This window comes from Phaethon aethereus (assembly GCF_964289735.1).
Source record: "Phaethon aethereus genome assembly, chromosome: W".
NCBI classification, from domain to species: domain Eukaryota; kingdom Metazoa; phylum Chordata; class Aves; order Phaethontiformes; family Phaethontidae; genus Phaethon; species Phaethon aethereus.
Window position 1 is genome coordinate 28,718,854 of NC_138581.1, and position 13,631 is coordinate 28,732,484.

The window sequence follows — 13,631 nt, forward strand, 5'->3', positions numbered from 1 at the left end:
TATCTTCGAAGCATAGTTTGCACCTGTTTTTATACATTAAGAATAGGAATTATTAAGTAATAACTTTCCTCTTCCAGGAAAGGTCTTTATGCATATTGTTGAGAATTTAATGCAATTACTGTAAAGCTGTTCTCTTAAGCACCCCATCAATTCTGGATAACTGCAGTTGCAAAGGGCTTTCTGAAATCATGGTTAGAGTTCCAAGATTGGAGCTCAGTCAATATCTATTGTTTGGATTGTCAGGAGATTGATGTTGGAATCCCCAGCTGGGAGAAGTTTAAGGTTTTCTGCACTGTAGGCATGGAATACCTTGGTCTTTTCTAGTTAACCTGACATTATTGTTCGTACAAGTAAGGTTAAATGAAAGAATTTATTTACTGAATGTAAGTGCAACAATCCAGTTACTAAAAGTATAAAAACAGGTGAGCAAAACTGAAAAGAAGCCCCTACATGTATTAATCCAGTACTTAGATCACACCTAAAGTTTTCTCTTGGCCTACAGCATCCTGTAAGATGTTAAGGCACGTCTGTTAACCGTTGATTAGAGAGAAGATGATGTTAGGGCACTGCTTGTACATTGATTCCCCTCCTGCATGTCTACCCATTTTATTTAACTTTTTTCCCTCAATAGCTGTTTTTTATTATAGGAGAGGGAGTGGCTCTTAAATACTTTTAAATTTTGAACAGTTTGGCTAAAACAGATTAATTGTTTGCTTCTGGCATTTTAATGGCAGCATGTGTGAACCAAGTCTTTCGGAATTGTTTCTTTTTTTCCTTGCTATCCTTCTGAAATCCAAATTATTTTTTTTCATATTATTTTCCAATATAATTTTTTCCTGGGGTAGGGACGGACAAATATAAAATGTAAACAGTGTTTTGCTTCTGTTTTGTTTTTGGGAAGGAGACCAGTAGCTCAGAATTTCATATTTACTATTAAAGGCTTTACCCGAGGTGGGGTATCCCAGTCAGTTCCGATAGCACAGAATTTTTCTATTTGTGAGTTTGAGAGTTCATTTTTCTGGTATCCTCCACTGAGAGATGCAAGGAGCAAGGACACAAATGTTCAAAGCAGTAATAGCTTCTACACCTCTGCTAACCTGCTTCAGATGAAATGTACTCGTCAAAACACAGGAAATCTTTATGTAATGTTCCTATAGATAAAATAATCATACCAGAGTTTAATTTTGCATAATATATAACAAAAGATCTTGAATTCTCCAGTTAAACTTCTCTAAGCTTAAGCTAATTAAGAAGCTATCAGGATGGCTGAAATAAATGATTTAACTTGGATCTTAAATCTTGTATTTTTGGAATCTGGATTCCATTTAGAAAAAGAATATGAGTGCACTGATTAGCATTTTGAAATAAGTACTACCTGAAACATATGCATAGGCATTTTATAATGAAACAAATCTCTGACAATTTCTTGGAATTACTTAAATTCCTGTAACATATTAAGCATCAATAAAGGAAGCACCACCCAGGCTTATCTATGGAGATTCTATAACAACTGACCTACTTGCTCAGGGAAGTATCACAAATTTACAGTCTTTTTTCAGCCCAGATGATAGCTTAAAAAATACTTCAGTCGCTTGTCAGTTCAGGTTTGGGGTATGGAAAGTCTTAAAAGCTAGAATATTAATGTCTGAAACCATAAGTCTTTCTTAAGACACACAGTAATGTGTATCAATGTAAAGATACACAGTTCTTTACCACCTAAGACAGACCACAGTTAGATCCTTAATACTGATCACCCACATGCATAGTGCTCAGTCTCATTTTCTCCAGTCAATTTCACTTGAATTGTAACACCAGGTAAAATCAATTTAATTGGTATAGATTCCCAGTCAAGTTATAACAAAACCATTAACAATCTACTCCATTACAACCCTTCCTGTTTAAACATAGTTAGGGTAAATTTTCAAGGGTTTATTCCCTAGGGTAATTAAACTGCCAAAAATGGGAAATCTATTTTTCCTTCTATTTCTTGTGGGCATATTTTAATTTGCTGGCACAGCATTCAGTAGATTTCATGCCAAATCGATTAACAGAGCTAAACACGGCCTATTAAAGGTGGGGTTTTGTACCTAGATTCTTTGGTATTCCGGTTTTAAAATAAGCAGCCTTTCGCTTTGCTAAAGGACAAGGAAGCCAGTTAAGAAGGTACTCAGGCCCTGTTCATGCCGGGATTAGTCAGACGCGCTCACAGCTGTACCTTCCCCACATGTAATGGGGCTATCTAACCGCATCAATCACGCCAGTAGGGCGTTGTGTGCGGCGTCTAGGCCGTCGTGCTCGTTTTCTCCGCTATGCGGGCACCAGGGTTGCTCCTTCCCGCGGTTTCCCTTCCGCAGGATCTGCGGTCCAGTCCCCTGGCGGTCTGGGGAGGGTAGCGTGTGCGTGAAGGGAGGTCGGGGAAGGCCGCCTCGCGCTGGTCCCGCCCTGGCTGGCTCCTTGGGAAATCGGAGGGAAAAGAGGTTGGTGGGGTTTTTTTTCCCCTCCCCTCTTGCAGGGGGGCCCTCGCGGTCGAGCTCGGACTCCCATCTGCGCGGAGTGAGGGCACCCACTCCCTCGTGAGCCACAGCCAGCACGGGAAGAACGGCTGTCCGCCCAGAAACACCTCCAGGGAGCAGTCGAGTTCGCCACTAGAGCGCCCGCATGCTAGGACGCTCTGGCAGGCGCCGCGCGCTCCTCTGTGTCGTCAGGCCCGCCTCTCCGTCAGGCACCGCCATGATGAACAGCGGAGGGATTGGGGTGCCGCTCGGCTTCCCTTTGGGCCCCACGTCTGTCATCCAGGTCACGAACCTGTCCTCGGCAGTGACAAGCGAGCAGATGCGGACTCTCTTCGGCTTCCTGGGAGATATCGAGGAACTGCGCCTCTATCCCCCGGAGTAAGTAGGGTCTGCACCGGCCTCCGGAGCGATAGAGACTTAGGATGAGGCTTAGAGGGGTCGAGAGGATGGAGGGAAGAGGCAGAAGGCCCTATGTGCCATCTTGAGTGTGGGCACCAGAGTCTCCTGCACGGGAGTGAGGTGGTAGTCACGTGATCCCACCCTTTGTATGAGGCAGGAGCGTTAGGGGAAAGGGGCTTCGCCCGGACCCAAGGTGGCGGCCCCGGTCCGGAGGAGGGGAGTAGTTGCGGCATCGCCGGAGTGGCCTGTAGAATATACGTCGGGTTTTGTGTTCTCGTGGTGGCGGCTGCCGGCATTGAGTCACAGCCTAAGGCCTGGCGAGAAGCATGCTTCCCCGGCGCAGGTCTCGTTTCGCCTCTTCAGGAAAACCTCTTTTCTCTGGCCCACCTTTCCCTTCGCTCGGACTCATCCCAGGTGGAGGGGGGTCGGGCGGGAGCGCGTGCTGTCGGGACCAACTATTTTTGTTCGAAGGGTTCTTTTCTCCTTTGAGAAAGGGCCGCTCAAACAGAAGCTAGCATAGCTGTTAACAGAGGAATGGTACCTGCCCTGTGCTCAGAAATGCCCCCGATAAGACGTTTACAGTAAATGAAAGTTAATAATGGGCATTACACGTTTCTCTAAATTGTAGCTGTACTCATTATGTCAGCTGCATGTAAGGAATCTGCTCACATAGGAGACAATATTGTTAGTTTGAGAACCTCAGTGTTTCTTCCAAGCAGATGGTGACCAACAGAGCAGGGGAGGAAAAGAAATATTTTTTCTTAATGCATCTGTTGTATTAGGAAGCGAATGACAGATGTGCCCTTTCAAACCATTTATCTTTTTGTGTATGAAAATTAAATAGGAATAACAGAAAGGGGCAGGGGGGTCATTCACATCCATACTTCAATTTTAATACAGAGAAGAGAGAGGAGTAAAAGTTAAAAATTGAAAAATACCAACATTTTTGCTATTTAGTTTTTAAAAAAAATTATCTGTTACTAGACTATACTTGGCTGGGTTTGAATGAGAACCATTCAGAAAAGTTAAATGTGATTTAATATGTATATAAAGTATATGTAGTAGGCATCCGTTCATGTAAAGATAAAACAGCCTTACCAAGTTTTAAACGCTCTTTTAGATTTATGGTGATTTTTGTACAGTTTTCTAGGTTTTTATTTTGGACTTGTTCCACAATACACTTAATACACTTGTTTTCTCATGACTTAATATATTTATTATAGCTGTTACTCTTATTTTTCACTAAGTTATATAGCAGATTTTAAGGCAAATGGATATTTTCTTGACATTCGTATGCAAATAATGTTTGTGCCTCTGTATAAAATTTTGCCAGTCTGTGTATACACATAAATATTAAAATCCAGTACCATAGCAGGGTTTGACTTGGAAATGTCAAAGTTATAATGCAATAAACATCAGTTCTAAATGATTAATTTAGTTTTCAGAGGTAGGATGTGGGATAGTGATTACTTATTTTACTCTTGGTTTTATTTACAATTCTTATGCATAACTCTTAGAAATATGCATTTCCTTGCAAAATAGTTAACCATTAACATGAATCATCTTTCGGTGTGTCAGAGATGCTTGTTAGTGGTGGCTGCTTGTATTTACCTATTTTCTTACAAGAAAATTTTAAATTTGACTTGATTGTACAACTATATACTGTTCTGCTCTCTGGAAGGCTTTCCATTGAAACTTTAATCTAAAAAATGAAAGCACCTATTTGATGAATAACATTAGTAAACAAATATAAGTTATGTGGAGGTGGGAAAAGAGGTGTGGTGGTGTTTTTTTTAATCCACTCATTTTACTCTTAAGTAATTTGTGTTTGATTATCAAATCTTAAAGAGGCTAGCTGAATTTATGTTTTATCATGCTGCAACTGTCTGCTGCATTGGTTTAAAATTGGTGTCAAAAACTTGCCCAAGAAACTGACTTCATGAAATTTTTAACTCTTTCCTTGTAAGACTTGTCTCTTAAAGACTGTTGTAGGTGGCATTCAGTGCTCAAAGTCTGAGGAAAAACTCCTGAAGTCTTGAATATCTGTGTATGGTCCTGATTTGGCTAGGGATCTGAAATCCCATGTTGAGAATGGAGAATTGCTGTCATTGTGCTCCTCAGTTTGCCATTTGCAAAACTTTCAGTGCTTATTGAGTTTTCTGAAGTGGGAATACACAGAGGACATTAAGGAGGGAGGCATCCTGCAAGCCTGTGCGTGCAAAAGATCTCTGAGAAACCATGCTTGTGTGGTGATGCCAGGAGCATGAGAGGGTATTCTGTGTTCCCTGCTTTGTAGAATCTTCTGACACTTGTCTCCGCTGCGTTTTGTTTTGTTTTGGGTTTTGTGTTGTGCGGTGTGGTTTGTTTTTTTTTTTTTTTTTAATCAGCCTGAAGTTACTTACACTTAAACTTACAAAATGTGTTTTCCAAGAAAGTATTAATTTGGTACCTTACTGTTGGCTGTTTAAATAGACTTTTGCACGAAGATGAAGTATGGCTTCTTTTTCTCACAGTTCTGAACAAAACTGAGACCAGTCTTTATAGATCACTTTCAGTTTGCAGTACAGTTGAAATCTGAAGCTGGTTTGCAGGGTGTGACAGGTCTTTTGCCTTGGGGATATGTACTCCGGTATGCTAACTACTCATACATCTTAGAATTGTTTTTCAGCATCCTAGGAGACCACTGGTGTCTGTAGTGAGATTCTTGGGCCCAGTCATGTTTTTGCATTATGCTTGTCACACAGTTGGTCTGTGTTTCAGAGAAGCCTTCAAAATTGCATTTGTAGCGATAAACCTTCAAATGTAGCTGTAAGAAGATTTTTTTTTTTTTAACAGTTAAATATTGAAAAGCTTTATTGAGCAACAATTGAGTTTTTGCAGAGTGAATTGTTTGAAAGCAGGGAGGCACAAACTGTCTGCATTAGGTGTTGAAAAACCTGCTATAATACTATTTGCTTCCAGATGTTCTGGAGTGGTCTTGGAGGCTAGTACACATGAGTGTTTCTTAGACATTGTTATATCCTGTAGTATAGATGAGGCCTTTGAGATGAATCACACAGAGCCTTATTTAAATGTGATCTGCACAATTATTCCAGAACATATTATCTTGATAGGTTATTAATTTCTGCTGTTGTCTCTGCTACCACCACCAGCCTGAGAAAATCTGGACCCTTAAAGGGATGTTTTATAACCATTTATTTGATTTATTTTCACTGTAGCTTTCCAAATAAGGAAATAGTATAAGGATACTGAGAAATCTCTCATTCAATATCCATATAGATAATTAATTTCTTACTTCAGTGGCCTGTCTCCAAACATAACTCCATTAAAGGCAAGAGCTCGAGGTACAGAATTTTGGTCTGCGAATTCCACAAAAGCAAATCGTGTTGGCTGCGTCTCATCACCTGCCATTCGCACGAATTTGACTTCTCCAACTTGCTTAAAGAATTCAAGCAGCTGATCTGCTGTTGTAGTCTAGAAAGAGTCAAAGAACTCAGCTGAAGTCAAATATATAACGAAAACCACTTATCCAACATATCAAGTAATCCAAGAGCTACAGATTTTGGAAAGACATCTCACCATTATTACACAGGAAACATGAATTTGGTAACATTACACTTCAAGAGAGAAAGGTATTTTTTTCTTCCATTAATCTAAAGAATATACTACAACTTAAAACAGTGCAAGCACAAGCCCTGAAGTCCTACATCTAGGTTAAAGAAGTACTTGCGCAGGATTTTGCACTTTTCAGTGCATCAGAAATAAATGATGAGGAATTTCCTTAAACACCTATGTCAAAGCTATTGATTGTGAACTTTGATCAATTAAGAAAAAAAATCCAAACAGTATTACAAGACTTTGCTTTTATCTGTTTTTCTACTACCTTCCAGCTTGTTGTATTTTATTGCGATCAATAGTAATTTTACACTCTAGTAGCTACTTTGGCAGTAAAAAAACCCCAAAATCAAATACTTACATTGCCAACAGTCAAAAGCAAATTGTTTTTCAATGAATTCAATCAGTTGCAGAAAAAACAAATTTCTGGCAGACCTAACTTTCCTGTCAGAAATGTTGCTAACTTTGCAACTTCCACTAGGACAAATCATTCCTTCTTACTGTACTTAAGCAACTGCACAGTGTTGTGTGGGACAGCTGCCATGATCTCACAACTTCTGAGGTATTGTTCACCTAACACAACCCAGCTGGACATTTAATCACGCACAATCATAAGTATGTTTCTTGAATTCAGCTACAGTGTGATTTCTCTGGTATCCTGCAAAAATGAATTCCACAGTCTGGTCTGATCTGATTGGAAAAGGAGTAGTCAGACTTTGAAATGTCAGTAGTAACCAAAAAGATTCTTTTTTTTTGTTTTGTTTAAATTCCTGTGGGCATCAACTAACAAAGACTCTTAAAATGTAAGATTATAATGCATAAATTAAAATTCTGTATCTTCCATTAATATTGCCAATTTAAAAAAAAAAATCTACCTGTGAATTCAAGTTTCCAACATAGACTGTTCTTCTGATTTCATCAATTTTGGATGGGTCCACATTCCCCATAATCGGAGGCTGTGGCATTTCTCCCAGTGCCGTGATGTTAGGGTCCAATGCTGTTGCTGGTATAGTCCCCAAAGCGCCAAGTGAAACACCAAGCTGGAAAACACAAAAAAAGAATATGCTTTACAACCAAGCACTGGTGGGAGATACTTCAATTGTTAATACTTGCCTGCCTTGTGCGTTTCTGTAAAAGTAAATCTAATAAATATACGCAAGACTTTAAACTGAAGGTCATAGAATCATAGAATCTTTGGGTTGAAACGGACCTTTTAAGGTCCCCAAGTCCAACTCCCCTGCAATGAGCAGGGACATCTTCAACTAGATCAGGTTGCTCAGAGGCCCGTCCCACCTGACCTTGAATGTTTCCAGAGATGGGGCATCTACCACCTCTCTGGGCAACCTGTGCCAGTGTTTTACCACCCTCACTGTGAAAATTTTCTTCCTTATATCTAGTCTAAATCTACCCTCTTTTAGTTTAAAACCATTACCCCGTGTCCTATCGTTACAGGCCCTGCTAAAATGTCTGTCCTCATCTTTCTTATAAGCCCCCTTTAAGCACTGAAATGCTCCAATCAGGTCTCCCCAGAGCCTTCTCTTCTCCAGGCTGAACAACCCCAACTCTCTCAGCCTGTCCTCATAGGAGAGGTGTTCCATCCCTCTGATCATTTTTGCGGCCCTCCTCTGGACCCTCTCCAACAGGTCCATGTCTTTCCTGTGCTGAGGGCTCCAGAGCTGGATGCGGCACTCCAGGTGGGGTCTCACCAGAGTGGAGTAGAGGGGCAGAATCACCTCCCTCGACCTGCTGGCCATGCTTCTTTGGATGCAGCCCAGGATACGGTCGGCCTTCTGGGCTCCAAGCACACATGGCTGGCTCATGTCCAGCTTTTCATCCACCAGTACCCCCAAGTCCTTCTCGGCAGGGCTGCTCTCAGTCCCTTCATGCCCCAGCCTGTACTGATACCGGGGGTTGCCCTGACCCAGCTGCAGGACCCTGCACTTGGCCTTGTGGAACCTCATGAGGTTCACACAGGCCCATTCCTCAAGCTTGTCCAGGTCCCTCTGGATGGCATCCCATCCCTCAGGTGTGTCAACTGCACCACTCAGCCTGGTGTCGTCTGCAAACTTGCTGAGGGTGCATTAGATCCGACTGTCTATGTCCTTGATGAAGATATTAAACAGTACTGGTCCCAATACAGACCCCTGAAGGACACCACTCATCACCGATCTCCATCTGGACATTGAGCCATTGGCCACTGAAGAAGCCCTTCTTATTATTCTTTGCATTCCTTGCCAAGTTCAGCTCCAGCCGCGCCTTGGCCCTCCTGACCTCATCCCTACACAACCGGGCAGCGTCCCTGTACTCTTCCCAGGATACCTGTCCCTGCTTCCACTGCCTGTGCATTTCCTTCTTGCCCTTAACTTTGCCCAGCAGGTCTCCACTCAGCCATGCTGGCCTCTTGCCTTCCTTTCCTGATTTCTTACACCTGTGGATAGAGAGCTCTTGCACTCTGTGGAAAGTGTCCTTAAAGATCTGCCAGCTCTGTTCTGCTCCCTTGTCCCTGAGGGCAGTTTCCCAGGGGGTCCTGTTGACTAACTTCCCTGAAGAGCTGGAAGTTTGCTTTCCTAAAATTCAGGGTCCTGACTTCACTCTTCGCCTGCCCCATATCCCTTACAACTGTGAACTCCACCAGAGCATGATCACTGCAGCCCAGGCTGCCTCCAATCTTGACGTCACCAGTTAGCTCACATGCGTTGGAGACCAACAGGTCCAGTATGGCATCCTGTCTGGTAGGGCTGTCTATTACCTGGTGTAGGAAATTATCCTCCATGCATTCCAGGAGTCTCCTGGATTGCCTACAGCTCGCCATGCTACTTCTCCAGCAGATGTCGGGGTGGTTGAAGTCCCCCAGCAGGACGAGAGCCTGCGAGCGCGATGCCTCCTGTAGCTGGAGTAAGAAAGCTTCATCACTAGACTCCCCTTGATCGGGTGGCCTGTAGTAGACACGAACCATAAGGTTCCCTTTGTTGCCTCGGTCCCTGAGTCTTACCCATAAGCTTTCAACCTGCTCGTGGCTATTCTTCAGAGACAGCTCCTCGTACTCTATCCATTTCTTGACATAGAGGGCAATGTCTCTGCTCTTCCTTCCTCGCCTGTCCCTTCTGAACAGCCTGTGGCCATCGATAGCTGCACTCCAGTCATGGGATTCGTCCCACAAAGTTTCAGTAATGCAACCGGGTCATAGCTTTCTATCAGCACGGTGGCTTCCAAACTCCTCCTGCTTGTTGCCCATGCTGTGTGCACTGGTGTAGAGGTGCTTCAGCTGGGCTGTCAGCCATGTCATCCTCTTAGAGGAACCCCCTTTAGTTCCTTTGAGGTCTTTCTCTGGTGCAACAGGCTGAGGGGCCTTGCTAGCACCCCATCACTCTAACCTTGGTGTGTCATCCCACAGCTTGTCATGGGTGAGCCTGATATTACCCCCCTCCCCCTTCAAGTCTAGTTTAAAGCCCTGTCAGTAAGCCCCGCTAGCTTTTGAGCAAAGACCCTCTTTCCCCCTTTGAGCAAAGTGAATCCCATCTGATGCCAGCAAGCCAGGTGCCATGTAGGCCCTCTCATTATTAAGAACCCGGAATTGTGGCTGTGGCACCAGTCACAGAGCCATACATTAATAGACTGGGCCCATCTATTTCTTCCTACGTTGCTGCACGCAACTGAAAGGAGGGAGGAAAATAACCTGTGGTCCAGATTCTCTTACCAACTGTCCCAAGACCCTGAAGCCTCTTTTGATCATTCTGGTCTATGAGTTGCAGCTTCGTCTCCACCCACATGGAAGAGCAGTAGTGGGTAACAGTCTGAGGGCCACACCAGGCTAGAAAGTTTCCTAGGGATGTCCTTAACCCGGGCCCCAGGGAGGCAGCAGACTTCCCTAAGAGGAGGGTCTGTCTGGCATATTAGACCTTCAGTTCCCCTCAGAAGGGAGTCACCTACAACTATAACCTGTCTTTTGTTCATCGTGGGGGTGGTCATGATACAGGGGGTAGGCCTTTCTGACCTTGGCAGCACCTCCGGTGTATCTGGACCATCGTCCACCTCATCCATGGACTGGCCTTCCACATCCAGAGCCTCATACCTGTTTTACAGAGGCACCTGGGGAGGCAAGGTGGGCAAAGAGGGGGTTCACCTGCCACCCTGAGCATGGACTTGCCTCCATTCGCTCCTTTCCTTTAGCTACTGCCTTCAGCCTGGCAGGGGGAGGATACAGGACCCCCATTGATCTTGGTTTTTTTCTGGTGGCTGTTGTGCTTCTGTCTCAGGGAGGGCAGAGCATGGTTCCACGAGTCCATCTCTTTCTCAGACTCCCTGATGCTCCTCAGTCTTTCTGCTTCCTCTCATAGCTCTGCCACCAGACTGAGCAGATCACCCACCTAGTCACACTTCACACAGCTGTTCTCATTTCTGCCATCAGTTACCAGTGAGAGACTCTGGCACTCCCTGCAGCCTGAGGCTTGGATGGCTGCATGTTTCTGTGGGAGCTCTGGGTTGCCACATCCATTCTGGCATGTGCAGAGGTCGTGTCTTTCCGCCGGGTGGCTACCATAGCTAAGCTCCTCCTGAGAGGGTGATGACCACCAATTGAACTCACCTCTTGAGCTGGTGGGGCCACCATGCCCTCCCTGCGCTCCCTTACACGCAAGCTGCTGCGCCACGCCCTGGCTGACATGCTATGCTCTCTTTGCCCCCTCTGGTCGCACCACGTCTGGTTGGTAATGCTCCCCAGGCTGCATTTTTATAGGTGTGGGGGTGGGCCACCGTTGCTCTGGCAACACCCGGTCCTCGTCATCGTCTCTCACGAGAGCTGCTGGCTCCTAGGGGGTCTCTCCATTGCCCTGCTGTTTCTCTGCCTCAGGAACTCCCCTGTGCGCCAAGATTGCCGCTCTGCTGCGGGGCAGAGTCCGAGACTGGGGTCCCAGCCAAGAACTGTATTGGGTTTATGTGGCAAGATCTTGGTAGTGGAGGAGGGGGCTACAGGAGTGGCTTCTGTGAGAAGATCCCAGAAGCTGTCTGCATTTCAGATGAAGCCAGTTCCAGCTGGTTCCAAGATGGAAGCACCGCTGACCAAAGCTGAGCCAATCAGCAACGGTGGTAGCACCTCTGTGATAACATATTTAAGAGGGGAAAACTGCTGTGACAACCGCAACTGGAAGAGAGGAGTGAGAAGATGTGAGAGAAACAACTCTGCAGACACCAAGGTCAGTGAAGAAGGAGGGGGGAGGAGGTGCTCCAGGCACCATGGTGCAGACCATGGTGAGGCAGGCTGTCCCCCTGCAGCCCATGGAGGTCCACAGTGGAGCAGATATCCATTGGATCCCATGTGGAGGATCCCATGCCAGAGCAGGCGGATGTGCCCTGAAGGAAGCGGTAACCCTCTAGAGAGCCCATGCTGGGGCAGGCTCCTGGCAGGACCTGTAGCCCCATGGAGAGAGGAGCCCACGCTGCAGCAAGTTTGCTGGCAGGAACCTGTGGCCCTGTGGGGGACCCACGCTGGAGCAGTCTGTTCCTGAAGGACTGCACCCTGTGGAAAGGACCCACGCTGGAGCAGTTCGTTAAGAACTGCAGCCCATGGGAAGGACTCACGTTGGAGAAGTTTGTGGAGGACTGTCTCCTGTGGGAGGGACTCCACGCTGGAGCAGGGGAAAAGCGTGAGGAAGAAGGAGCGGCAGAGACAATGTTTGATGAACTGGCTGTAATGCCCATTCCCCGTTCTCCTGTGCCGCTCAGAGGGAGGCGGTAGAGAACTTGTGAGTGAAGATGAGCCTGGGAAGAAGGGAGGGGTAGGGGGGAAGGTGTTTTTAATTTATTCTTATTTCTCATTATCCTACTCCTCTGTTAACTAGCAATAAATTAAATTAACTTCCACAAGTTGAGTCTCTTTTGCCTGTGACTGTAATTGGTGAGTGATCCCCATCCTTATCTCAGCCCACAAGCCATTAGTCATATTTTTCTCTCCCCTGCCCAGCTGAAGAGGGGGAGTGATAAAGCAGCTTGGTGGGCAGGATTAATTACAGTTGAAATGCGAAGGACATATAAAACTAAGATCTTTCCCTACAAACACAGTCACTTCCTAGAGAATGAGGACAATGCAACTCTCATTTTTAGAACTGGGAATTGAAAACCCGCCCATAATCCAGGAGGAAGCAGTTAAGGACATGTTAAACTACCTGGACACCCACAAGTCTATGGGGCCTGATGGGATCCACCCAAGAGTACTGAGAGAGCTGGCGGAGGAGCTTGCCAAGCCACTCTCCATCATTTATCAGCAGTCCTGGTTAACAGGGGAGGTCCCAGAAGACTGGAGGCTTGCCAATGTGACGCCCATCTACAAGAAAGGCCGGAAGGAGGATCCTGGGAACTACAGGCCTGTCAGCCTGACCTTGGTGCTGGGGAAGATTATGGAGCGGTTGGTCTTGAGAGTGCTCACAGGGCATCTGCAGGACAACCAAGGGATCAGGCCCAGCCAGCATGGGTTCATGAAAGGCAGGTCCTGCTTGACCAACCTGATCTCCTTCGATGACCAGGTGACCCGCCTAGTGGATGAGGGAAAGGCTGTGGACGTTGTCTACCTGGACTTTAGTAAAGCCTTTGACAGCGTCTCCCACTGCATTCTCCTGGAGAAACTGGCAGCTTGTGGCTTGGATGGGTTTACTCTTCACTGGGTGAGGAACTGGCTGGATGGCCGAGCCCAGAGAGTTGTGGTGAACGATGTTAAATCCGGCTGGCGGCCGGTCACAAGCGGTGTTCCCCAGGGCTCAGTTCTGGGGCTGGTCTTGTTCAATATCTTTATTGATGATCTGGATGAGGGGATCGAGTGCTCCCTCAGTAAGTTTGCAGATGACACCAAGTTGGGTGGGAGTGTTGATCTGCTGGAGGGTAGGAGGGCTCTGCAGAGGGATCTGGACAGGCTGGATCGATGGGCAGAGGTCAACTATATGAGGTTTAATAAGGCCATGTGCCAGGTCCTGCACTTCGGCCACAACAACCCCATGCAACGCTACAGGTTTGGGGAGGAGTGGCTAGAGAGCTGCCCGGCGCAAAAGGACCTGGGTGTGCTGGTTGACAGCCGGCTGAATATGAGCCGGCAGTGTGCCCAGGTGGCCAAGAAGG

General features: G+C 45.9%; 1 protein-coding gene across 1 annotated transcript in view; it reads left to right on the plus strand.

The window, feature by feature from the left end:
• Positions 1-2,730: 2,730 nt before the first annotated feature.
• Positions 2,731-13,631, plus strand: part of LOC309415100 (uncharacterized protein) — a gene marked incomplete at its 5' end in the record, with an annotated part of 71,548 nt that continues 60,647 nt past the window's right edge. Inside the window, one exon of the mRNA XM_082012542.1 lies at positions 2,731-2,891. Coding sequence (XP_081868668.1) covers positions 2,731-2,891 — 161 coding nt within the window. The remainder of the gene's footprint in view (positions 2,892-13,631) is intronic.